Raw genomic sequence first — 26684 nt, forward strand, 5'->3', positions numbered from 1 at the left:
CATTAATTAGTACGCTGGTAACTAAAGAGTATCCACAGGAATGATTTTTATTTTCAGCTGCTCAGGAAAGCCTCACTTCATTCCTTTAATTTTTTTAATTGAATGTGAAATAGAATTAAAGGAAGTCTTCTGCTTTTTGATCGAATGTGGAACGATAGTATGGAATAGTGAATCACTAAAATGACTACCCTCGTCAAATTTTACCAAACTGAAATATTCACAACCAAATCTTACTATTTCCCAGCATCCTCCCGCTGGACATTTCCCACCATGTAGTTTTCTTGAATCAACAGAGAGGGGAGCTCTTACTCCACCATTCTCTCTCAATGAAGGTTTGAAAAAGTAAATGCCTTAGTACCCATGAAGCTGGGAAAAAAGCTTTTCCACTTAAAATGACAAAGCTTGTATTGTACAGTGCCGCCAGGTGTTTAGAAGGCTCCTCTAGACACTCAGCCATGAAACCAAGCTCTAACAAAGAACCACTTTTTTTTTAGACTTTAAAATATTCCTATTTGCTGACTGACATCCTTTCAATAACTGAATTTAATAAAGATGTACCTTATCAGGCTGTGCAGATAACATGAAGTGCTGGTACTAATGCTCTACAATATTCTTCAAACAGATTAGCAGGATGTGCGCTTCAGCAAATTTATTCTGGCTATCTCCACTGAATCAGCTGTCTGCTAATGCTTGTACAACTCATCCACCAATGGTGTTATCATAAACAGTTTAATAGAGGTGACTTAGCAAGGCTAAATAGTATATATTTTTAAACCACCTAAGAGCCTAAGATATTGTGTGACATCTTCTAATATATAATTGCAGTTATGAAGATTATTTTACACTGTGGTATCCACCAAAACATATTCTTCTGTTACCAGAAGTGAGCCTCATGAATTACAACAATTTTAATGGAATTAATCAGTATATTAATATAAAAATTCTTCTAGGCATTATACTATAGTTGATGGATTAATATTTTGATATTATCCCATATATTAAGGGATACTGCTGCCTAAGTAATTAGAAGTAATCCACCTATTATTAATTTTTTTTCTTTTTGCTGGATGGCTGAATGGCAATTGGCCATTTCCATTCAGAATTTGAATATTTGTTTCCATGTCTTTTTTCAATAAAATGTAAAATATTATGCGGATGTTTGACTTAATTCTCAGATTGTATTCTGCTCAATATATTCAAAAATGAACTATGTTTAAATATACTTTTTTTCAGCCTTGAATTTCAGGCAGAGGCCTATACCTCCCTCTAGAGACATACCTGCTACGAAACCACTATATGCAACATAGCACATCTGTTATATTTACTCATATCCATAAAAGGACAAAGACCTATGGATTAGGATTTCAGTGTGTTTCCTTTTTATTATAAGGTTCATGCAATGAATGAATGAATGCCATATCATTTCTGAAATATCATTTGTTTTGGAGAAACATATAATGGAGGTTGTTTGGAGAATTATTTCTATATTTTCCTGCAAGAACATGTGTATTTTTAAAAGTTGAGGTCAAATTTAGGAATTTGACATTGGTCACTGTCAGGGAAGCAAATGAATTGCCCCCACTCTGATATGAAACAGCCCTAAAAAAAGCCCTCCATTGCTGTTGTTTAGCTGTTCATTGCTAAGGATTGAAGCCCCACAAATTAAACAAACATCGCTCTGTGAGCCATTTTTTGATCACCACATTCTGAGAAGATGGCTAATTCCATTTTTCTTTTTTTCCTCTTTTAGGGGGAGGAAATGAGGGAAGGTCAATAGAGGGCGGGTAGTAATGGGTAGTAGACCAAGAGCAATTGTATGACCTTTTCAGAACGGGTATGCTGAACCCTTGCTCCCCCTTGTCACAGTTTAAAAACCAGAGGAGCTAGTTTAGAGAAGAAGTTGTTAGCATTCCATTTTTATTATGACATTTCACAGTCATCTGATTTAATGTCCCTTGACCGGATTGTCCACCGTGAGACGATGGGCTTGAAATGTTATTTAGAGCATTGATAAAAGGTGAGCGGTTCTAAGATGACAGCGAGTCATAAGGCTGGTGGTGTGACATTAATTTTCTCCATAACAGAGATGGAATAAGACGTCACGGTGACAAGCTGTCAATCAGCTCTGGCCCCTCAGAGCATCTCGATGCCATAGGATGGGGTATTGCCTCTCCCGTAATAGAGCTGAACTGAGATGCTCTCCCTGACAGCTGCTGCAGCCATAGAGAAAATATATTATACAGCCTTTCATTAAAAAAATAAAGAGGACTCCTCTCCAGAGCATTTCAATCTTTTCCCATCTATTGAGGGCTGAAAGGATTCACAGCAAATCATAGATTCCTCTGCTATGGAAATTTCTGGCTTCAGAAGCCATCCGGGTTTTTAGGCCTTCTAAAATAACCGTAAATAGCAAGGCAGGAATACCTCTTGATGAATACCTCCTGATGAAGTTATATTTTTAAACCAATATATTTATTTATTTATTTATTTTTACTTCTTATTATAATCGATGTGTCACTGGCCTAAACCATTGAAATTTGCAATAAATTATGGAGTGTCAGCTGACTTGGGGAAATGAAACCTTCAAACAATAATTACCACTCCAAATGGGAAGCAGAGGATCAGAGCCGAAGCACCTGAAGACAATATGTCTGTGGAATGAGGCTACCAATGTGAAAGGATTCTCAGACATAAGGACTGATTATATTCGTTTTAGTCAAAATAGAACTTGATTTAAATTGCCTCTGAAAATTAAGGCACAGAAACCTTTTTTTGATAAAACGATTCCCCATCATTAGGGTCGAAGACTTACCTGATTTACAACATTGTGTAAGCTCTGAGATAAGAAACTTTCCAAACTTGCTGTTACTGTAGGAATACAACATGCCTACAAACCTCTGAATTATATTCTGCTGTCTAACGCCCCCACAGTGAAACCCTTCATTTACAGGAATGTAAATGGAGAGAGAAGTGCATTTTTACTGAACCTTGTCACCTGGGTATTTTAAATAGATTTTTGGTGATAAACAACTGTTTAAAAGCAATAAAAGATTAACAGTTAATCCTCATGCTAAACACTCTTATAAATATAAAAGTTAGGCTAGGAGATTACTCATATATCCGCATTTCCTCCTCTCAATATACGAAGGTCATAGTTTCAGTGTAAACAATAACTGGTCATACGGGACTGATAAAGTTCATATTGCAGTAAGCTTTTGCTTGTCAGTATTCTCACATTATTAATATGATGATGGGAATGCTTTTTACTCTAGTAACATTTTAATAGATAACTTTATTATGCAAAAGTATGTTACGTTCTCTGGTTATGAAACATTTTATAAATTATGAAAAAGAAGTACCTTTGATTTACAGAGTAGAAGTGCTGATCGTGTCATAAGAAAAATGCTATGAAGTGTAAATAAACAAATGCATATTAGCATTCTGTTGGTTCATTTTACTCTCAAAGTATTTGTGCCCATTAATTAGACTTCTGAATTATTGTATTGGTTTCCCTCTTTTAATTCCTTCAAGTGCTACACTTATAAAACACCATCATTATTAATTTATGAAGTGAAATAGATTTTATCATTTGGATCTGTTTTTTCTATTGAAGTTTCAATACTTCTGTGCATACTAAAGTAGCAAATAAAACTGTAAATTTAAGAAAAATTTCCACTTTTGAATTTATTTTTAGTCATCAATTTGATTGACTGTAAAAGATTGTGTATGTCTTTTACTTATGTAGAACTACAGTAGTCTTTTGAAATAAATACTAGAAAATAGTCTCTAGGTAATTTAATCCTCATCTAACCCATGCAATTTCCAAAACTCACCAAGAGGAAAATAGTAGAAAAAAATAGTTTAATGTTGATCTTCTTATCCCCAAAGTCTGAAGAGTGTTATATATCCAACAATGTGAGATTTAATATTGATAATTAGGCTGAGAGTGGTGGTTCATGCCTGTAATCCCAACACTTTGGGAGCCAAGGCTGGAGGATCACTTGAGGCCAGGAATCAGAGACTATCCTGGGTAACATAACAGGACATTTTTCTACAGAATTTTAATTTTTTTTTTAAATTAACCAAGTATGGTTGCACATGCCGGTAGTTCTAGCCACTCAGGAGGCTGAGGTGGAAGGAATGCTTGAGCCCAGGATTTGGAAGTTACAGTGAGCTATTATCATGCTACTGCACTCCAACCTGAGTTAGACCCTGTTTCTAAAAATATAAAAATAAAAATATATTTTAAAAAAGCCACTAATCTCCAAACCATTAGATCTACAGATGAAAATATTTCTTGGAGTGGTTTGCTGGCTAGAGGAGATTGAAAAAGGAAGCAGACATATCTATTTCATAATTTATTGTTCAACATTTATTGATAATTATTTATGGGAGTAAATGTGTTTTTTTTTTATTCTTTCAGAAAATCTACTTATATAGCAACAATTATCCACATAGAGGGGTGTGTGTGTGTGTGTGTGTGTGTGTGTGTGGTGTACATTCATGAGGGTGGAAGGGTAATTTATACTGAAGAAACACAAATGACCCTTTGAACCCCTTATGCAGCATCAACGTTTCCATTCTATACATACTAAAATGGCAAATAAAACTATAAATTTAAGAAAAATTACTCACTATTTTGAATTTATTTTTTTGAGTTGAAGTCTTGCCCTGTCACCCAGGCTGGAGTGCAGTGGCGCGATCTTGGCTCACTGCAACCTCTGCCTCCCGGGTTCAAGCGATTCTCTGCCTCAGCCTCCCGAGTAGCTGGGATTACAGGTGCCTCCCACCACGCCTGGCTAATTTTTTTTGTATTTTTGGTAGAGATGGGGTTTCACCATCTTGGCCAAGCTGGTCTTGAACTCTTGACCTTGTGATCCACCCATCTCAGCTTCCCAAAGTGCTGGGATTACAGGTGTGAGCCACCGCTCCCGGCCTGAATTTATTTTTAGTCATCAATTTGATTTATTTTAAAAGATACTGTATGTATTTTACTTATGTAAAACTACTTAAGTTCTTATGTAGAATTGCATAAGTCTTTTGAAATAAATACGAGAAAACAATCTTTAGGTAATTTAATCCTCAGCTAGCATGTGCAATTTCCAAAACTCACCAAGAGGAAAATAGTAAAAAAAAAATTAATTAGTTTAATGTTGATCTTCTTACCCCCAGAGTCTGAAGATAAACTAAAAAATGTAATGCTTTCTCAGCACACTCTTTAAGACTCCTTGGGACCTCCCTTTTCTAATACTGATGTTGGGGTCTTTCAGAGCCCATTGAGGATATTTCACAACCTGAAAGATGTGGGATTTCTCCAGGTGAAAGTCATCAGAGCGGAAGGGTTAATGGCTGCTGACGTCACTGGTAAGAGATGATGCAATTCTCCTATTGCTCAGATCAAGCAGCACACAAGGTCTACACCATTTAATAATTCAACTTTGCATTTCACCTGATGGATCATCAAAATAAATAATTTAAAGATTCAGGGATGATCTTAGAAATATTTGCCAACCCCCTGATTTTTATAGTATCTCTGCTTTTTAAAGGCAGGGTAATGTATTAAAAATAAACACTAAAAAGCAAAATGACTTTTGAATTGTTGCCTTCTTCGAAGTTTAATCCATGTAGTAGGAATACTTCTTCCAGATATTGTTATTTCCAGGTATTGAACCAATGCTTTACAGAATCAGCTTCCCTCATAGCATCAACACTTATAATTCAAACATGCATGAAATCTGTTGCACATTTCACTGAAAATTTTAGGTGCATAATACTCAATAACTTGGTATCAACTCTTGATATTTGGGTTGCTGATCCAACTCATTAGTCACCCAAATTCCCTGGCACATCCCAGAGATAATTTTGGATCTAAACTAAGTCTCTAGATTGTTTGAAATTTCTTAAAGTAGGAAACAAGGCTGTACAAATCTCCACATTAGTTTGTCTCTTAAAGCTTCCTGATTTGCATAATGCTATTTCTGTAACATATTAACAAACAGGTTGATGGCAATTATTTCATCAATTTCCAGAATTAAATCATTATTTTGAATTTATAACAATGTGACCATTCATTTATGATTTAATTTCATAAGGATTTGGGGGATGCTTATACTGTTCCTTAAATTATCCATCTCAAGTTAGACAATAAATAGGACTGGCTTGACCAATTTGTGCAAATTTCACTGTTTCTGAAAGAAAATATCAACTTATCATTCTGAAAATATGCTTACCATTTTGAACATTCAGCCAGATAATCCTAATGAGGTAACAAACTTATTTCAAGGGAAGAAATGTGCTTCTTCTACCATCCAAGGACCTGAAATCACTGTGCACTTCTTTAATTCATTCAACAGAATCAAAAACAAATTAAAAGGTAACATGCCTTCAAATGAAAAATAGCAGATGTTTGTTCCAAAACTGCAATATTTTTATATTTTAATATTTGCCTATTAAGTGACCATGTGTGAGAAAATTTAAAATATTAGTTTACAGTTCCTTTAAAAAGGTAATTATCAACTCATTTGTAACCAAGAAGATGATAACAGTTGTCACATATTTTTTCAAAACAGGCATACCTGAAAATGGGAGAGTGGGTAGTTTGTAATATTTGCATATATGCTAATTTGGCTCCTTGTATAAAACAATTAATGTAAAATGTATATACATGTTCCTACTTATGAAATTTCTTTCTAGTATGATTATAATCAAATTAATCTGGCACAATCATTTCTTTTAGAAAAATGCAAGTACCATTTATTTCAAAAGCTTAGATACCTGCCCATTATACAATTGGATAGAATTGTATAAGTTTGTCTTCTTTGGAGAGAAGCTGTCATTGATTTTCAAACTTCATGAATATGCAAACTAGATTAACCCAGTTGGCCTGTGTGCCACTGTGGAAGTTAAAATACATGTTCTCTCAAAGCTGGAAAAAAATAGAGATATTTCTCTCCTAATGGTTCTATGTAAATTGATGTGAATAACAATAGCCTTTCCCCTGGGGATTCAATGAGACATAATTTTCATTTGATAAAATGAACATTAATTTGGGGAATACTAAATAACAGAGTCTCCATTTTTTTCCTCCACTTTTAGAGATATAAATCTAATGATTCCCCATTTCACGCTGACCTTATAATCTAATGTGCTCTGAATTGAACAAGAGAGATGTTGAACTATTCAGGGGCAAAAAGATAATTCAGTCTTTGACCTTGCTCACTTTTGGACCTTCTGTGGTCTTTATGACATTTGTGATGGTGGCAAAAATTGAAGACTATATATTTGAGTCAGAAATGTCTGAATATACTACCAATTTTAAAAATAATTTTTACTTTTGGAAAGGATACTTTATATATACACACACACACGCACACATGTATCCTGATGCTTCCTTGTCTTTGTCATTAAATTTGGGACACAAGTAAGTTCTTTGTCTCCTTTCTCTTTTACTTGTTCAAAGAACTTTAAAGATATGATGTGCGTCTCAGTGGATAATAATAGTCAGCCTCTACAAGTTATTAGGCAATAGTTTGAAAAGAGGCAATTGACTAGCGCTGTCTTCAAATCCTCAAGTTAGTGTCCATTTAGGAATTTTGTCGATGTAGAGGGGAGATTTTAAATCACTGGTAACTGTCTGTGCTAAGGCAAGAATATTTTCTAACATGGTACAAATGAGCCTGTTACTGTAAGATACACGGTTGATTTCAGAACACTTTTTCTAAATAAGTCTAATGAGACAAATTTATATTTGAACAACTTGGCTCTATTTTTTAGATATTTTTAATGATCTGAACATAAAGTTAAACTCCCATTGTTTCAGCAAAAAATGTTAAATTATAATATTCCATCATTAGACATGAGCACAGGAAAGAAAGATTCTATAGTCTTTTAAGTAGCCATCAATCTTACTACAGTTACAAAGAATTTTTCCCTTTCAAAATGTAAAATTTTTCTTTTGTTACAACACATTCATTGAGAAACATTGTGATACTGTATTAACTCTGTGTGAATAAAGGGCAATTGAGACTCTCTTTGAATGAGTGAGTATAAAGCACAAATTACTTTTTAATGAAACCCTCAATTCTTTCCCTTTCCACAAAAAGCCTATAGCCTTGTTCAGCTGAACACTACTACAGTAGGTCACTTCAGTTAAGCCCCTAATAAACTGTTGATAGTCGAGGGTAGTTTTTTCTTCGGTCTCAATAGCCCAGTGTTGGACAGTGCACTTCAAATCATTAAGGTTAATACAGATTTAAAAAAGAGATTAACTCTGGTGGTTAAGGCCTCAATTTACAACTCCCACACATACACATGCATTGAGCGAGGCACAAGAGTGGATTGAAATTTCAGTCAAATTGTGGGCAGCTTTTCACAGCCTGAGAAAGTGGCACTCTGGTTTGAAAAGTTGGTCAGCTAAATTCTTCGTAAGGGAAAAAATTTGAGTCACTGAAAAATACCTCTCTGTACAACTTACTTACCTTTCAACTAACCAGTGAAAAGGTTAATGTCTCTCCGCACCATCAAAGCAAGACCTAGAGACTGTCTGGCCCCGCGTTCACTGGGGAACATTCTCTCTGCAGCTAGATCAAGTTTTCCTTAAAACTCTACACATTGTGAGGAAAGGCCAGCGGGGTGGGGTGGGGTGGGGTGGGGTGGGGTGGGGTGGGGTGGGGTGGGTGGCGGGAAAATATTTTTTCTTTGGGTGGTAGGAAATAGTTCATGTTATCATTTGTCTTTTTTAGCTTCTGATTATTCTTTCCCTTGAGCAGGGCCTAATTTTTGCCTCAACAGAACATTCCAAGTCTCCTGTATTGAGTGAGGCTTTCTTTGCAGAGTATTTAGACCTGGCCTGTTGGTTCTTTCAAGTTCTAAGAGGAGAAGGAGAAAAGAGTTCTTCTCCTCCGCCCCTCCCCTTCATTTCATTTTCCCCTGGGTTCTCTCTCTCTTTCTCTCTGTTTTTTTTTTCCGAGTTCCTAAGGAAGAGGTCGTAGCTTCCCCAGGGAGACCAGCCACTCAGTTTCAGAAACAGCGACATGGGAGAACTGTGAAACCCTTCAAAAGATGTCCTACCTTTTCACTGTACTGAAAGGTACACTAATGTAAAACTTCTCCACCCCAGGTGAATTGATCTCTCAAATTAATGCACCATCTCCTTCAGGAAACAATAGAGGGAGAGGAAGAGAAAAAGGGGGAGAGAGAGAGAATTTTACAATTAATAGAATGTGTCACTGAAATAGTCCCATTAAATAAGTGTATCTTTTTCTAAAACAAGGCTAAGCATAAAGACTTGTGACTTGCCAGCCCCGTAGTCTGGAAACCTACTAGTTATTAAGAGAGATGTTTACTACCCCTTTATTTGCATAGACTTTTCCCATGTTTTTCTTTTGGAAAACTGTCTTCATTGTTGGAAAATATTTAAGTAACAAAACAGCAGAAAAAGACATGCTACAGTTTTTTTATCAGCTTCCGTGAGAGTCTTATTATCTTAAGAAATAACAGTTAGCAGCTCAGATTCATTAGCAGAGCTAAATTTAAGCCCCATTTGACAGGCTGCCTAGAAAACATTTTGTTTTGCTGTCTGTGGGCTTTAATTAAGATGTGTTCAATTTCAGTCCTCTTCAGTCTAGCTCCCGCCCCCCCAGCCCCCACCCCCAACTTGCTGTGTCACAGACCGGCGATCAGACACTTTTAGATGGTCCGGCCCATGACTTTGACCTTCTGCGCAGTCCGGCGTTCCCTGGGGAACCGTTCAACTCATGAGGTCTGATTTCACACTTCCAGGATGCCTCAGCTCTCTTAACAATGACAGGGAGACAAAGCCCTTTAGAGCAGGCCGCATGGGGACTTGTTTAAATTGGAAACCAGAGAGGAGTCAAGGAACAAGGTTATGGGCTACAGAATAGTGCTTTTAATAAAGAGCTCACAGCTCTGGCTCAGCTCAAAGAGGTCTACCTCTGTACAATTAATTGAGCCATTTATCTGGAGCATCTTAGGCCTCTACTTTCTCACAGAATTGCGTGGTAAATATCAGCTAAGAAGCAAATGAGATATGCATGAAATGAATTTTAACACTTTGATTACCCGTGCCTCCAGTCTTCATTAAAAGTAAATTTATTTGTATTTCTGACCTCATTATCAGGAGGCTGCCTGCATTTTTATTGGTTCCTGTGATTTCCAGCTTGAGTGTGTCATGAAGGTATATTTTATACAAAGATTTGGATTTATTATTCTTGATATTTTCCCTGAACATTATGGGTCTATTCAGAGAAAGAAAATGAAAAGGCAGCTGTACAGAAAAAGGCAAGTCTGATCTTTGAAAGTTTTATATACAGTTGGAGAAATACCAAGCACATATACATGACATAGACAAGATATTGTCCTTTTAAAAAAATTAACTTTTGGTGGGTTACGCTAGCAAATAGCTTAAGACATATGCAATTGTTACTTCAAGTGCCCTGTAGAAAACAATTGCTCAATTGGAAGAAGTTGCTAAGTTGCTTTTTAAAATAGGATTGTAGCAGTTTGAATTAACAGCATGTGCCTTTAATTGTCATCATCATATTTAATAAAATCAACGATGTCTGATAAATGCAGCCTTAGATATTACCATCATTCTTTAAAATTTATGTTGGAAGAAGATAAAATATAAATCCTTTAAGTTCTACGTAATTTCATTCAAAGAACTGTATAAAATGTAGTGGAAGTCCTTCATCTTGGTATATTATCAGGGATAAAATAATCTACCAAATAAAAGAGAGGATGTGCAAATAGTCATAGTTTCTTAACTTTACTATCTTAACATCTGAAAATTATATTGCTTGAAACAAAAATCCTAAGCTTTAACACAGAATATATAGGACATTCCTCAAGGAAAGTATGCTTTATTCCCATTATATAAGCTAATGTTCCATTTGCTTTTTAATAATTATGCTCATAGAAGACTTTTAAGCAGATAGTGTACCATGAGAAGACATTTTATCCAATTTATAATGCATCAGAAATATACAACACCTGCTATTCTTATCACGGTAATATACCCGGTTTAGAAAACAATATTATATACATGTACATGATAAATGTATTAATACTATATAAATCTTTTCCTTAAGAATGAGCCTAAACAAATAAAAATATCACAGGGAAAGAAAGCAAATCACTGTTCTTCCTTCTTTTATGTCACCACATCTTACATACAAATAAAACTTACTTTCTTTAGTAATTGCATTTTTAAAACCTAGCCAAATTCTAATTATAGAAAAAGTGTTCTTCTAAAACCAAAGAGTTGTTATCAAATATCTCCAAAAAGAGGAATGAAAATGATAATTTAGCACAAGGGCTGATGAGGCCTGAATCTGAGACAGTGTTTTAAAGAGAATTACAGAAATCATGTGTGATTCATATGCAGGTCACATGGTTAGAAGATACTGCCCTGGAAGAATAGGTGGGATGACAAAAGAGATTAATAATTGGGTTTGATATGCACTAGAGGTGAAGGACTATGGGCTGAGAAAGTGGTGGTCCCACTATCAATGGGAAATGAGGGAAAGAGAAATACTATAAAATAATCAGGTTCTGTAGAACAAAGATTACAAAATGATCCTTTGAGTAAAGAAATAGCAAATTGCTGATTTGGCTCAGAGGGCTAGCTCTAGGATTTCACTCAGTGCTTGAAGAAATACCTTCATGATGCTAGAATCATTGTTTAAAATTAAACTTTTAAAAAATATTTTGTTACATTGCAACATAATTGTGCAAATAAGTGATGTATTTTCTAGAACAACGGATTAAGGAAATACTACAAATAGGATCTAGATTTAACTAGATTTTTTGAAAAAAAAAAAACTTACTACAGAGATACTTGGGTTAAACGATAGTATAGTTGGACTCGTGAATGATTAAATAGTCAAGCCTAAAGAGTAATTATTAAAGGATTGATGTCACTGGGGATGCCAAGTGGGTTACAGGGCTCTGTCCTTGGTTTAAGCTGTTCAATGTGTTTACTAATTACTTTGAGGAGGTAATTGACTGCTTCCTTATCAAAGTTGCTAGGAGGGCTACTTAATTCATTTTATGTGAGACCAGTATATGTATACAATCCTATACTACAGACAAATAATAGGCTTAATTCAACAAGATGAACATTAAAAAGTGTAAATCCAAAGTCTTTCCTGGGTACTAAACTGTGATATCTTGCTTTAACCATAGAAAATAAAGAAAAGACTTTAGGATTTGAGTTGAGTTTAAACTCCACGAGAGTAAATTATACATACATCAATTCTGTTACATTGAATAAAGGTGAAATGTTGAGAGTGGATTCATCAGATATGCTGGGGTATGAATCCAGTTTGTGAATACTCTTTAAAGAAGGACATTGACTAACCAGAATATATTTTCAACTGGTATATCTGGCGTTTTAAAATCACATCAATTGAGAATAGTGCTGGAATGACAATAATAACAATAATAATGACAACATTTACTGAGCCCTGATCACATGTCACACACTAACCTGAGCTTGGTGCAAGAATTATCATATATGACTAATCTCACAACAACCTTATTAGGGACTATTGTTATTCCCACTTTATAATTTGGAAAACTGAAGAGGCATGGAGAGGTTAGGTAACTCTTCCATGATCAACACACACACACACCAGCTTGTAAATGGCAGGGCAGGCATGCTGATCTAGATCTTTCCACAAAAGCCACTGACATATTTGTACTGGAGAAAAGAAGAACTTGAGGACATATGATTTCTTTTATCAATTATCCAAAGGCCTGTCATGAGGAGCATGTAGATAAGAGCTAGCAAGGACGGTTAATGGCCAAGGTTTAGGTCCAAAGAGCAAACTTCCTTCTAGAAAATTTAATCAGAAGGGGATTTATAATAAAATATTAACTAAATCACAGAATCTTTGGGGGGCAGGAAGGGCCTAAGAAAAGAGACTCTAAGTTCAGTCTCTAGAGGTTAGTACTAAAGCCACATGGCAGAACCAAGGAGTTGTTGACATTAACGAGTTGAGAAGACACTGTGACAACTGATACATGACCCCTGCTTGCAGTCTGCAGCAGTAAAATTAACTCCATGTGCTCTCACTTAATTGAATTCTAATATCAAGTCTTAGGCAAGAACATCTGATTCATGCAACCTAAATCACATCTACATCTCTAGCTGCAAGAGAATCTAGAAATGTCACTTTAGGCTTAATATCCTCTATAGATCAGGAAGAGACACTAGCAAGTAGTTGGAATGGATGCTCAGCAAGCCATCCACAGTGTCCAGCAGAGGACAGCAGATAATGAACATTGATCACATATTCCCTATGTGATAGATGCTGTACCCTCCCTTCATGCCTATCATTTCATTAAGATTTTCTAATTACTACAGAAGGCAAATTATAGAATAGATAAAAAGCTACAGAGACATAATTTTATACATGATGTGAAGAAACATTTTCCACAAATTACATTTGCCAACAAAAAATAGATCCAAAGATTCTTGTAGAAGTAATGATTTCCACATTACTAAAACTTTCGAAGCAGAGCCTGAAGGACCACCTGGTTGCAGAGATGATGCAAGCCCTGGATGAAGTTTTGAACTTGACCTCTAAGATTTATTTCCAAGCCTTCAGATTCTAAGATATTGTAGCAGTTACCAAGATAAATAACAGATTCCTGGATGAGATATTTTGTAAAAGAGGAATAAAGAGACAAAGACATTATTCTAAAGGCAAAGACTTAACAGATGACAATTTTCAGTTATTGCCTTTAATTGGTTTTTAAAAATATATTTAAAATGTTTAATCACCTAATAGAGGACTTAATTTTTTTAAACATAAAAAAGTTATTTCACTGCAAAAGATCTCTCCAGCTAATTAATTTACTTATAGGAAAGCTTATCTGAAGCCTCATGCTTTTCTGCAGGAAGGTCTAATTGAGTATATATTTACTATAAGTCCTAAAGTATCTAACAAGCCTTGCAAAAACAAAGGAACTTCTAATGTATTTTTATTCTCATTTTAGACCAAACAACTTTTGTGTTTCTAAGCTTGTAATGAATCACTTGCATATAGTTTCTATATTAAATATGAATTGAAAATGAAGTATTTAAATGTTCTTACCATAATTTATCTAAGCTGTTAAAAGCTTAGGCATAATTTTCTCACGGCCTCTTCTCATTTTATAGGTCCCATAGTCTCCTTCCTCTTTCTTTTCCAGTTTCTCATCTGTCTCCTTTCCCTTCTTATTCTTCTGTCATAAATTTTGAGCTTCCCAACATATATCAATATGGTTCAATTCCAAGACTCAAGAATGCCTCTAGTTACACACAATTCTGTAAATATTCTTTTGCAGATAGTTCTATATCCCAGGGGAAATAAATTCATATTTACATTGAGCTTTACCTATTTCCATTAGCTTTGGGTCTCAGGGTGTGGTTCAGGAACCTCTGGGGAATCCCCAAGACCCGTTCAGGGATCTCTGAAGCCAAAACTATCTTCATAATAATACTAATATATTATTTGCCTTTTTTATTCTTATTCTTTCATGAGTGCACAATGGAGTTTTCCAAGGGCTACATAATCTTTGATTACTCCAATGTTAACAGGTCATGGACTTATTATTTCTATGAATTAATAAATATTTTTAATGTTTTCATTTCTAACATGGGTACATTTTGATAGATATAGCCCACATAAAAACTCTTTGAGATCCTCAATAATTTTTAAGAGTTCCTAAGATCAAAATGTTTAAGAATTATTGCTGTTAGACAATGATTATCAATTAGGAGGAGGGTAGTATTGCCCCAGTGGGTGTTTGGAGATTTTTGAGGGAATTTTAGTTGCCATAATGACTGGGGAGCATACTGGTGTTTGGTAGCTGGGGTTGGGGATGCTAAATGTCCTACATAATGAAAATTTACATAATGAAAATTTAATCCTGCATTTAAATATAGCTATTGATTTACGTTTAAAATCTGTTTCATGATTGTCTAAGCCTAGATTGCATCCTGAAATACATAGTATTATTGATTCAAGCCTTGCAAATGGCTGCCATTTCACACAGTATACACCAAAGACCTTAAGATGGTGTCCAAGGCACTTAATTACCTTATTCCCCATTACTTCTCTGACATCTTCTACTAACCTTCCCATTGCACACCCTGCCCCAGTATCAGAGGCCTCAAGCACAGCAGGCTTTTGGTCTAGCTCTTTCTCTACCTGGATCACTTTTCTCCAGAAGTGTTTCTCTACTTTTCTCCACTTTTCTACTTGGCTACTCCTTTACCCCCTTCAGTTCTTTGCTCAGACCTCACCTTCTCAATGAGGCCTATTCTGACCACCCCAATTAAATCTATAAGCAGTGCCCCTCCTCTACCCTCTCCAAACCCCTTTTCTTACTCTATTTTTATCTGTTTTTTTTAATTAACACGTAGCACTCTCTAACATACAATATATCTAGTAACCATGTTCGGTATTTATTCTCTTTCTCCTCCATTCCCACTATAAGTAAATTGGAAGACAGCAGACACATTTCCCTTTTCTGTTCATATGGCCTGGCACATAATAAGCACTCAATAAATATTTGTTGAATAAGTCAATGTATGATTTCATTGTAAACAACTTTCTATTTAGTCCTCCTTTATAATACAGTTCTGGTATTATATTAAAATTTGAAATTGTGTGTCAGTCAGTTTTATTCCAGGATAGTGAAAAGGACATTACAAAATCTTCAATATGAAAAAAAAGTATTAGATCTAGTAGGTTGAAAGCCACAACTCTAGGGTGTCAATTTTCTTGCCATAATGAAATCTGGTTCATGACTCAATGAGAAAAAAGAAGTCTTATTATTATTATTCAGTCCCAGAATCAGACCCAGTGGGGACCTAGTTAAAAGTGTGAGTTAATATAATTCTACCAATCAGATGTTTAAAATATGTTTAGGTCAGTTGATGGAAAAGGATAAGGTCAAAGCCCCATCTCCAGTGATAAAAGGAGGATGGAAGATGTCTTCAACATATGCTGCTTTCTGTTCTGGTGGACACGATGGAATTCCCTCAACTATAACATTATTATATGTTATGATTGAAATTCCAGTTTCTATAAGGGATAGATGGCAACCTTGATTATATTTTTTAAAGGATTAAAATATAGTTATTTCAAACTGTGGCAACTGAGAAAATTAAATGAAAGAACTTAATTTGTACAAGGTAGGCCCAAAATAAAAGGCCCCCATGGGTATGAATTGCTTTCCATGCTATTGAAAGCCTTCTGTGTTTTCAGACCTGGCAACAAAGAGGTGGTCACTGGGTCCCCATACACACACATTTTTATAACACATCACATCCAGCAAACTGTGCTACTTGTCAGCAGCAAAATGACCCTGGACAAAGCCCACCACTGATGGATCAGGATTAACTCTATATTCCGGGAGCAAGAATATCATTCAGTATCTTTTGAGTCACTTTAATGCTCAAACCAGTAGTTTGTACAAACTGAAGTCATCCACTTGCCCACAAAACAGGTAGCAAGTGAGCAGGGGCGGTACAGACTTTCCCACAGTTCTTTATCAATATGTCAGTGTCGTGACCTCAAAGAGCAAGGACTAAGAGTGAGAGAGAATTAGCCAGTCAGTGCACCCCATTTAATCCTTGGTGCCGTTTTGAAGATTGCCAGAAAAGACGCCCATTGGAGACAATTCTGATGTTTGTTTTATTGTTGTAGAAATGGCTTTTCACCCCCAAAAAAGGATTGGGGCAATAGAATATATGCTTTAAATTCTGTTATAGATTCTGTTTTATGAGTTAGGGTAAAAGAGTCTCTCAAGTGTTAATTCTCATGGGAGATTAAAAAAAAACAAAGATCCATAGGAAAAAATAGCCCTTAGTATTTAACTAGATTATGGATAAAAGTATGAGTCTTCATGTAATATTTTTATGTATCTAGTTTATAGTAGTTAGGTAACTCATATCTAGGTTTTTGTATTATAGAGACTATTAAAGGAATATACAAATACATTTAAGCAAAATATTCCTCATCGTAAAATGTCAGACTACTTTTTATGTCATTATCCTTCACTTTTAAAAGCACTGTGATAGAGCTGTACAATCACCATAGATCACCAGAGTCATAGCCACTGGAAAAGTCTTTGCTTCCTTTCCCTCTTTATGTTCTGGAGTTATAGAATGGCATGCCTCCTTCTCCTTGCTCCTGTTGCACCCTTCACTTACCTTTATTACAACCCTTACAACTCTGCCTCATAATTGTGTATTTACATGTCTATCATGTCCTCTAAACTGTGCATGCCTTGAGAGCTGGACTATGTCTTAATCATACTTATAATTCTGGGGTGAGCAGAGCAGCCACTCGATAAGTAATGAATGCTTCAAAAAGCATTCCTATTTCTCTCTAGAAAATTGTCAACATGGAAAATTGCCGTGTCCTCAAGGAACGCTGATTTCCTTCCTAGCTGTCATGGTGGTTAAAGCAATCAATCCCACAGCCCCGGCCCTCAACCAGCACTGCCACCATTTCTATTTTCTATCCAAACCAAATTCTCCAGTTTCTAGCATTGCTAGGGAGAGGGATTGACTCTTTTTAGCCAAAATAATGGGGCTTCAGGAAGAGCCAGTTGATACCCACAGGTCTGCTTTAGTCTTGTGACAAAAATGAGTGAGAGAGAGAAAAATAGATTATATAATCTGTGTTCTCATATATTTAGGCTCTCAAAAATTATCAGAAACAAAATATCCTTCAACTTTGGATGCTGCCTTCATTCTTTGCACTTCTAGCCACACGGTATTGAATAAAAACAGTACAGAGGACTTCTTTATACCACTGTCTGGAACTTTGCAGAATATAGTGCACTTTAGAGACATCAACTTCATCCTAGAGTCAACCCCACAACCCAGGTACTCCCAGCAAGCAGAGCAGCCTATCAGAGGGCCTGAATGGAATGATAAAAGGATGAAAGGAAGGAATAATTAAGGAGATAATTAATGGTTAGGTCCATCACTAGTATTTCTCTGATTGGTTTTGTTTGTTTAAGTGGCAGATAATCAAAGCTGTAAAATTTAGGTCTGAAAAGCCAGTCATTTAAAGGATTATTTAGCAAACCAGATAAGCATATTAACTATGTGTAGTCACTTTTTAAAAATACAACTATAGTCCATGCTTTTTAGTGGTAAGTTTGCAGAATTTGATGTTGTACATTTACTAGTATTTTGGTTGAAATTGCTGTTAATTTTTAATTGCCCTTGAATCATGCAGTGACAGGAGGATACTTCCTAAATAAGTCAAACATAACATAGTGTGGAAAGACCTGATGTTAGCATCCATTAATGATAACTGTAAAAAGAGAACTTTTTAAAAGGAAAAGATGAATAGAAAAGTAAACATAAAATTGCCTGCTTTCTCCTTAACCTAAACTTTCCTCTTTGTCAGATTCTAGAAATATCTAGTCTGAGCACCTTGTTGAATGCTTATTCTCCTTGGAAAAAAAAAAAAAAGAACTGACTTGGCTAAGCTCAGTGAATTGTTTTTCAGCGTCAAATAATAATATGAGGGTATATTAGGTGATTAAATATTGACATCTGCAAATCCTGTTGATTTTCCCTTCAAAATATATCCAGAATCTAACCACGTTCCACCACCTAGATTATTGCAATTGCCTCCTAACTCTTCTTCCTACCCCTCCATTGTCCTTTCTCTACCTTATTTTCCAAATAGCAGCCATCAGAGCATGTCACTCCTCAAATCAAATCCCTCAAAACCTCCCCCATTAATGAGAGTTAAAGCCAAGTTTTTTCAGAGACCTGCCACTATCTCCAGACCTGTCTGTGTCACCTACTACCACCCCTCCAACCCCCCACCTGTCCAGTCTCCCCAAAACATTCCTCCAGCCACACTGGCTTCCTGGATATTCCTGGAAATGCCTGGCACAGCCACTTCTCTGGTCTTTCCACTGTCGGTTCCTCTGGGTCACCCAAGACTCACCTCCTTCATTTCTTTGCCTGCATGTCACTGTCTTAGCACGACTTTCTCTGCAGCCCTTTTAAAAACTGCATATACATACCAACACTCCCTTTTACCTTTCCCATCTTTATTTTTTCCCATAGTATTTATCACCTTCTAAGATACTATAAAATGTATTTATTGTCTGTCTTCTTCTTCAATGTAAACTCCATGAAGTCAGGGATTTTTAAAAAATTGTTTAATTCACTGCTGTTTCCCCAACAAATAGAACACTGCCTGCTACATGGTAAGTAATAAATATTTGTTAGTTGATTGAACCGACAGTCAAAACATTACCCAGCATTTCCTATGCGTGTGACCTACTACCTACCTAAGATGTGGCACCGTTATTTTGAAAGGTGTTTCCTAGTATCTTACATTTAACTCTATTTGGAAAACTATTTGAATCTGCCTGTTTATGCTTATATCTGAATTCCGTGGGAGAAAATAAAGTTGTTGATGTGCCACATAAAACCTATTGCTATGTGTTTTAATGAACAAAATATTCTTTTTTGAACACTATCTTCCATGGGGTGTGTGAGTTGAAAGTGAGGGTGGTAACATGTAGGCAAGAGGATAAAGACGATTGGAGGAAAAAAAGATAATACAGATCCTAAGCCAGAAGTACAATTTTCACCAGACCTTTAAGACTTCCAGTTCTCTATTCTTTATTTAAAATTATTCCCAAGACCCAAAATTGAGAAGACTACCATGATGTTAAATTATGCAGTTATCCTGGGACATATAAGGCCACTGAACTAACACACACATATTAAATCTTTTTTTTAATATAAAGTTAATAAATTAAAGGTGAGTCAAAGTTTGTACAGCTCATTTTAAGAATTGCAATATGGAAAGTAAATACACTGCTGTATGGGAATACATAGCTTATCTGTCACTGATAGCTAATGAATTCCTTCCCATTAAAATTTAATAGAAAATCTTCAATGATATTTAAGCTTTTGCAGAAGTGTAAACTACTGTGACTACAATTCACAATGCATTTAAAACAATTATTCTTTATCATTAAAGTTAATAATATGCACATTAACCTCTTATGTAGTCTAAATCAATATTGTAGTTTAAAAGATATGACCTCTGGACAGCTTTGTCTAAATATTGATTTCATTGTCATTTGTATAAGGTATCAAACAAATTACATGCTGCACTAATATCATTAATGCTGGCCCCATAGAGCCTCTGACTTTATGGGTTCTTATAATACAGGGCATAACATTACAAAAATATTAAGGACTTCACAAAATGTAATTGCCGAAAGGATGAGATTTGAGTATGGCAGGACAGAGTTGTTATAAACAGATGATAATTTCTAAACCCTTTATTTTCAGTGAATAGAAAAAAAAAATACTGCTCTTTAACATGCATATTGGTTGTTGATGTTTAGTTTCAAATGGTAGATTTTTTTTCTGCCTCAGAGGGTCTAATTTACCTTCTTGTGATGTCATAGATATCTCAGAAGAAAGTAACTCAATCTTAGTCCAATTAAAATACTATAATTTTGCAATATAGTAGTTTTTCCAAAATAAATTTGATTAGAAATCCCTGTTACAAGTTAATAGTGAATCAGATGAGTTGAAAAAATATATGCCTTAGAGTGAAGGGGCTGAACTTTTCAAACGGCTCTTACAGATTTCTATAAAAACTGATTTAGGGATGGACATGCATCACATTCTCCATCATAATTGCCGGTTATAGAATTATTTTTGCTTTAAAAAATTGCAAATTGAAGTGCCAGCTATATAATTTTGTCTCTTTTACTTTTTTCAGGCTCTAAATTGCTATGAATCATAACAATTGCTAACATCAACCAGTTACATCTAACTCTATTTTGATGGTGGTTTCTTTTTTTTAATTTTTAAAATTGTACTTCACTTTTTTGTTTACTATAAAACTTTTTGCAAAAGAGATATGGTCATGATCTTGACACTGTGAACTGTGGGTGCTATGTACACTAAAAATATTTACCAAAAATCTCTTGTAGGAAAAAGTGACCCATTTTGTGTGGTAGAACTGAACAACGATAGACTGCTAACACATACTGTCTACAAAAATCTCAATCCTGAGTGGAATAAAGTCTTCACGTTGTAAGTAGGCATTTCTTTGGGCTCTGAATCCAAAATTGTGTTAAATTTGATTTATTTTTGAGGGTTTTAAAAAAAATGTGTGTGTTTATTCTTAACTGATTCACAACTCAATGCATCTGGCCTGCCTTTGCTAACAACAATGAATTTTCCTCCTACCTTCCTGAAAGTGAAACCTGGGGGAAAGGGTATGGCATTTTTCTTTGTTTTCACAGACATTTTTTGAAACTGTGCTTTTTATATGATTTGGCTAAGGATTTTGCTTCCATTAACTGAATCACCATACCGCTTCTTCCTTTTATACTTTCTATTGAAATTCTTTCCAATTGCATTGACACCAAGGAAGACAAAGCTCTATTTGTTCCATTGCTGAAATCAGCAAACAATCCAGTCTCGAATTCGGCAGATGCTTTAGTTTTGGTTCTTTTCATTTTAGCACAATGAGAATATTAAGTATTGTCCTAGATACCAAAATACCCTATAAGTTAATTTTCCTTTTGTTTTAGAAAGTTTGTAAACCTTTTCAGTCATACACTGTAAAAGCTGCCAATGCTACACTATAGTAACTCCTAAGTTCGGTTTTTTAAACAGGGCTTTTGAAATGAACTCTGAACAAAGGAAAATTCTCCAAACAGAAGTACTTCTTTAAAGTTTTCTAACATAATTCTATTTTTTTGTATATGAAAAACTGCGAAATTCTTCATCAATTTATTATGTCTCTGCTTAAGAGCCGGTAACTAATCAGCTTTAACTGTCTGACCAATTTATTTTTAAGGAATTCCACATTTTTATAAGAGATAAAAGCCTGGTCAGGAGACTTGTACTCCTAAGAAGATTGCGGAGACTGTTTTTCTCCAGAATGCGTAACTGAATGAATAGGTTTGATTATTATCAAAGCCATTAATTGATTGTGCCCTGATAAAGCCTCTCCTCACATATGGTTGCAATTTTTTCAGTAATGAATATATTCACTTTATTTTTTTCTCTTAATTCATGTTTTCTTGGTAAACAGTTTGATCAAAGAATAAATGCTGTCAACAATTTGCACTTATTTTCCAGAAATAAAAATATGAAGAGCTCACGCAGTCGTTTATTAACATATGTTGTCTTTGGAACATAATGGAACCCTGCTTAATTTCTAAATTCCAGGGTGGTACAATAACTATATGTTACATTTTCTCCATTCTGTTTTCTGTGCTTGTTAATTTTTACTATAAATCTAACAGAAACTACATCGATGATTTAGTGAGAGCTATAAACAAACAGGAGATGTCCTATTATTATAAAAAAGAGTAATTACATAAAATATACTGTAACTTTTGCTGATATCAAACCTGGTGGTGTTTTATGTAGGGATAATGGGAAGGTATGAATTGTGATAATTAGAAGAAGGGAAAGTCTAAAAACTACCAGTGCTACGTCTTGATTTTTTAAATAACTTTTTCTGTGCCCATTCAGATGGGAAATTATATTTCATTAAAAAATGATAACTTGAAATTACAAGGTGTTTAAAGTTACAGATAATAGAACCATCACTGTAGTTGACTTAGGTGCATTATGGGAAATTCTGTCAGATACCAAGCTACCTTGTGTATGTGTGTATGCAAATAGCATGCTTACAAACACACACAAAATCAGCTGGAGCTATCTAAATTTTCAAAACTATTCTTGTTGTTGTTTCCTACTGATGAAATCTTTTTTTCTTACATATATTTATTATGCAGCAACATTAAAGATATCCATTCAGTTCTTGAAGTGACAGTTTATGATGAAGATCGGGATCGAAGTGCTGACTTTCTGGGCAAAGTTGCTATACCATTGCTGTCTGTAAGTTTTATTCACCTGACACAGTGTTCTGTGTTGCTTTTGCTCACGGAAAAAAAAAAAAAAAGAAAAGAAAACTCTCAGCTCTGTGTCTGTCATTTCTCAACCAAGGTCTGTAATAAGAACACTAAAAATTTTAACATACTCAATTCACGGCCATGTTGAATCCCATGATAGTTAATTTTTCCTGACAGACTTGATCCTGGTAATGAACAGGTACTTGTCAGAATTGCCACAGTTGTTTTGGGTTCTCTGTCAGTTTCAGCAGCTGGGGGTCAAAGGTCACTGAGGGAGTGTATTCAGTAGAGACCGCGAGACAGACGGCTGTCATGTCCTTTTCCCGCAGATTCAAAATGGTGAACAGAAAGCCTACGTCTTGAAAAACAAGCAGCTGACAGGGCCAACAAAGGGGGTCATCTATCTTGAAATAGATGTGATTTTTAATGCTGTAAGTCTTAACTTTGGCTTTTTTGTACTGCTAAAGAGTTCAGTTTCATGAAAGCTTTTGTTCCTGATTTGTAGAGAATTTCTGTCATTCCTCATTTTCTCTAAACCTTCATGTGTCCTGGAGAATACGCTTCTGCCACTGCCTGGCACACCCACACTTTCTGTTATAGTTGGCGAATGCTGCTGCGGTTGTGTTCTGGCCGCTGTCTGCCGGCATAAGAAAGGGAAGCGCATGCATGTGCAACTGTATACATTTATATTTTATGAGCACAGCAGCCAGGACTTTGAAACTTCAGAAATTATTGCAAATTGAACTGCGTGAAAAACTTGTAAACATTTGTAAGATATTAATCCATAACAGACACGTATGTTGATGTATAGGTGAAAGCCAGCTTACGAACATTAATACCCAAAGAACAGAAGTACATTGAAGAGGAAAACAGACTCTCTAAACAGGTAAAAAGCAAGAAAAGATTAATCCCTCTGGGAAGACCTGATTATATCTGTAAAACATCTAAGTAAATTCAAATAAACTTTAAAGGTATGGAGGGGGGAAGACTGGAGTTTTTGATCATCTACTTATTGAAAATGGCGCTTTCTTTCATTCTTTCTGATTCTTCCTTCCTTCCTTTCTTTAAAAGATCAAACGAGGACAATACCAAACTAATAAATTGGATGGGGGTGGTCAGAAAGGAAAGGGGATACTGTAGGTGATGCATATAATGGATATGTATTCATGCGTTAGCAAAAGAATGATCATTTTGAACATAAAATGCAATTTGATTGCCATGGAATGTGTAAATGAGAACACCAAAAGCTGAGGTACAAATATATGTCCAGACCACCCACAGGTATGATGCAGGTGTGTGTAAAGCGAGCCCAGTATAAGCTCTTCCCTCTAATCCAGATGCGAGGAGGCTCCATCTTCTAAGGGAAACCTTCCTGCTAATTAGATTTTAACTATGATCTTTCAGAAGTAAACTTTTATTATTTTTAGCTAAGAAAGTTAGAATCAGGAAATATGATTTTTCTATCATGAAGGGAATTTAAATTGAGCGTGATATCTATTGCTTATAATTTTAAATTAGGCTTAATATTAACTTTTTAAAAAGTGCTAAACCACCCCTTTTAAAAACGTTTACATCTGATTCACAGAGCTAAACTAAAATGTATTTGTTACAGCTAAAATGTTTAATGAACATATTTATGCCTTGAAATATTTAATAATTTTTGTAATATTAGAAGCCTAAATAGATTTTTACTCTTAATAAATCCAGCAAAACAATGGAGTATTTGGTGGTTTAAAGGAAGTATGTGAGTTACAAATGCAGTATCTAAGTAGAAATGTAAATAACATTTCACCACAATTATACATAAAAGTAATAAAAGTAGTTCTTAATGTAAGGTGATGGGGCAAAGAAGGAAAACTAAGAGATAGACTCTACTTTGCCAGCAAGGAATTTCAATTTTAGCCACTTGTTAAAACTGGCATGTACATACATGTATGTATATTTACACATATATATATTTTTTCCATATGACCTCAGTAAACTTTACATAGCTACTTCCTTAAAATATCAGATCAGCGTTGAAGTATATTGGGAGTAGCAAAATGTTAACTTGCAGACATATAATTATTCTAATTATTAATATAGCTGTGGTAATTTTTCGAACCATCAAATTATACATGGGCTATTCTTTTTTACAGTTGTAGTCATGCCTTAATTTTAAATTTTAATTTCTAATTATATCAATTTTCCTATACTTGTTTTAATAAGAAATTTTGTAAAGCACTCGGTTACCATATATTTTTCCCTACTTCCAAAACTATGAAAAAATAATGAGAAAATATAGGTTAAATTTATTGTGAGAGAGATACAGATATAGATAGAAGATAGATAGATAGATAGATAATATGATAGTAAGAATGGGAGGAATTCTACTAAAATGGTGAAGACATTTTGTTGTCTATAAAAAAGCAATTCTGGATAGGTTTTTCTATAAGACCCTAAATAAAAACATTCCAACTTCACTTTGAAATGTCTTGAAATTAAACCATTTGATCAATCTTAAAACCACAATAAAAGAGTTTAAAATTAATAAAGGTGCATAGTATGTAAGTAACAAAAAAAAAATTTTAGTCTGTTAGAAATTTTTTTTTCTTGTGAGCAAAGGTAGTCCAACCTACATGTTAACATTATTTTAAAAATTGTATGTAGTTAAAAAGGCAGTTCTTTCCACTTTCTCAGAAATAAATTCCTTAACTTGTGAGCCAAATTGTTTGGTATTTTCTTTTAACTTTATTAACTTTCTGAATCCTTTTTAAGTCACAATAAGCTTGAAGAATTTTGCAGTATATCTGATGGTTTTTAGTCTTGCAAATTATAATAATATTTTCATTTTCCTTACAGCTGCTACTAAGAAACTTTATCAGAATGAAACGTTGTGTCATGGTGCTGGTAAATGCTGCATACTACATTAATAGTTGCTTTGATTGGGATTCACCCCCAAGGAGTCTCGCTGCTTTTGTGGTATGATCATACTGTATTACTTACATTGTTATTCATTAAATTCAGTAATCATAGCTGCATGTTTCTGTGGCTATAGTAACAGTTATGTTGATGTGGCCATTTTAAAACTCCTATTTTAAGACTTGACTGGACAGATTTGCCGTGGGCAGGAACCTGATGGATTGTACAAGGTCTGAGTCTAAGAATACATTTTCCCCCCTCAGATTTCCGGAACGCAAGACATCTCAGCCAATGTATCATTTTCTCTGTGACAGTTAAAAAGTAAAATTTTACATATTGCATAATTCCAAACCCCAATAGGACAGCCAAGAAAAGTCCTCCATGTGAAAAATAATAATAGTAATAATCTCGACCATTCTCAATTTGATTTTATTTGTCCTATAGTTATTTTTTTTTCAAGATATGAAAATCATTGGTAGTAGAATGCTACCAATGCTACTTGGTAATGCTTTAACATGTGATTCAACTGGAAGTGGATGTGACCTATTTAAGAGATGTTTTATTATTTCTGAGATTTCTAGCTTTTAAAAGTCACAAGTGAGAATTCGATAGATCCAGAGTCCTTTAATATGTTCATCTTGTGGCCTTTTACTTTGATTATTTAAAAACTTCTGATGAGACCAACTGGCAGAGCTAGAAAATCCAAAAGAATACTTTGCTCTGAGCTTTAGCTGGGATTTTCTTCTCTCACATTATTTTGGCTTTTTCAGGATTTCAGTTTGAAGTTTAAGTAGAGTCATTCTTTTGAAATCCTTTATTTTATTTTCATG

General features: G+C 34.9%; 1 protein-coding gene across 27 annotated transcripts in view; it reads left to right on the top strand.

The window, feature by feature from the left end:
- MCTP1 (multiple C2 and transmembrane domain containing 1) overlaps positions 1-26684 on the top strand; it is a 595843-nt gene that overhangs the window by 405686 nt on the left and 163473 nt on the right. For 25 of the 27 annotated variants that reach the window (XM_054684985.2, XM_009448833.5, XM_009448834.5 and 22 more), the window contains 6 exons: positions 5271-5364; positions 21013-21115; positions 22837-22939; positions 23283-23384; positions 23765-23839; positions 25795-25914. In XM_054684985.2, coding sequence (XP_054540960.2) covers positions 5271-5364; positions 21013-21115; positions 22837-22939; positions 23283-23384; positions 23765-23839; positions 25795-25914 — 597 coding nt within the window. Of the gene's footprint in view, positions 1-5270; positions 5365-21012; positions 21116-22836; positions 22940-23282; positions 23385-23764; positions 23840-25794; positions 25921-26684 lie in introns of those variants that run through there. The other 2 variants (XM_016954523.4, XM_054684991.2) reach the window with 2 other exon arrangements.

This window comes from Pan troglodytes, chromosome 4 (assembly GCF_028858775.2).
Source record: "Pan troglodytes isolate AG18354 chromosome 4, NHGRI_mPanTro3-v2.0_pri, whole genome shotgun sequence".
NCBI lineage: Eukaryota > Metazoa > Chordata > Mammalia > Primates > Hominidae > Pan > Pan troglodytes.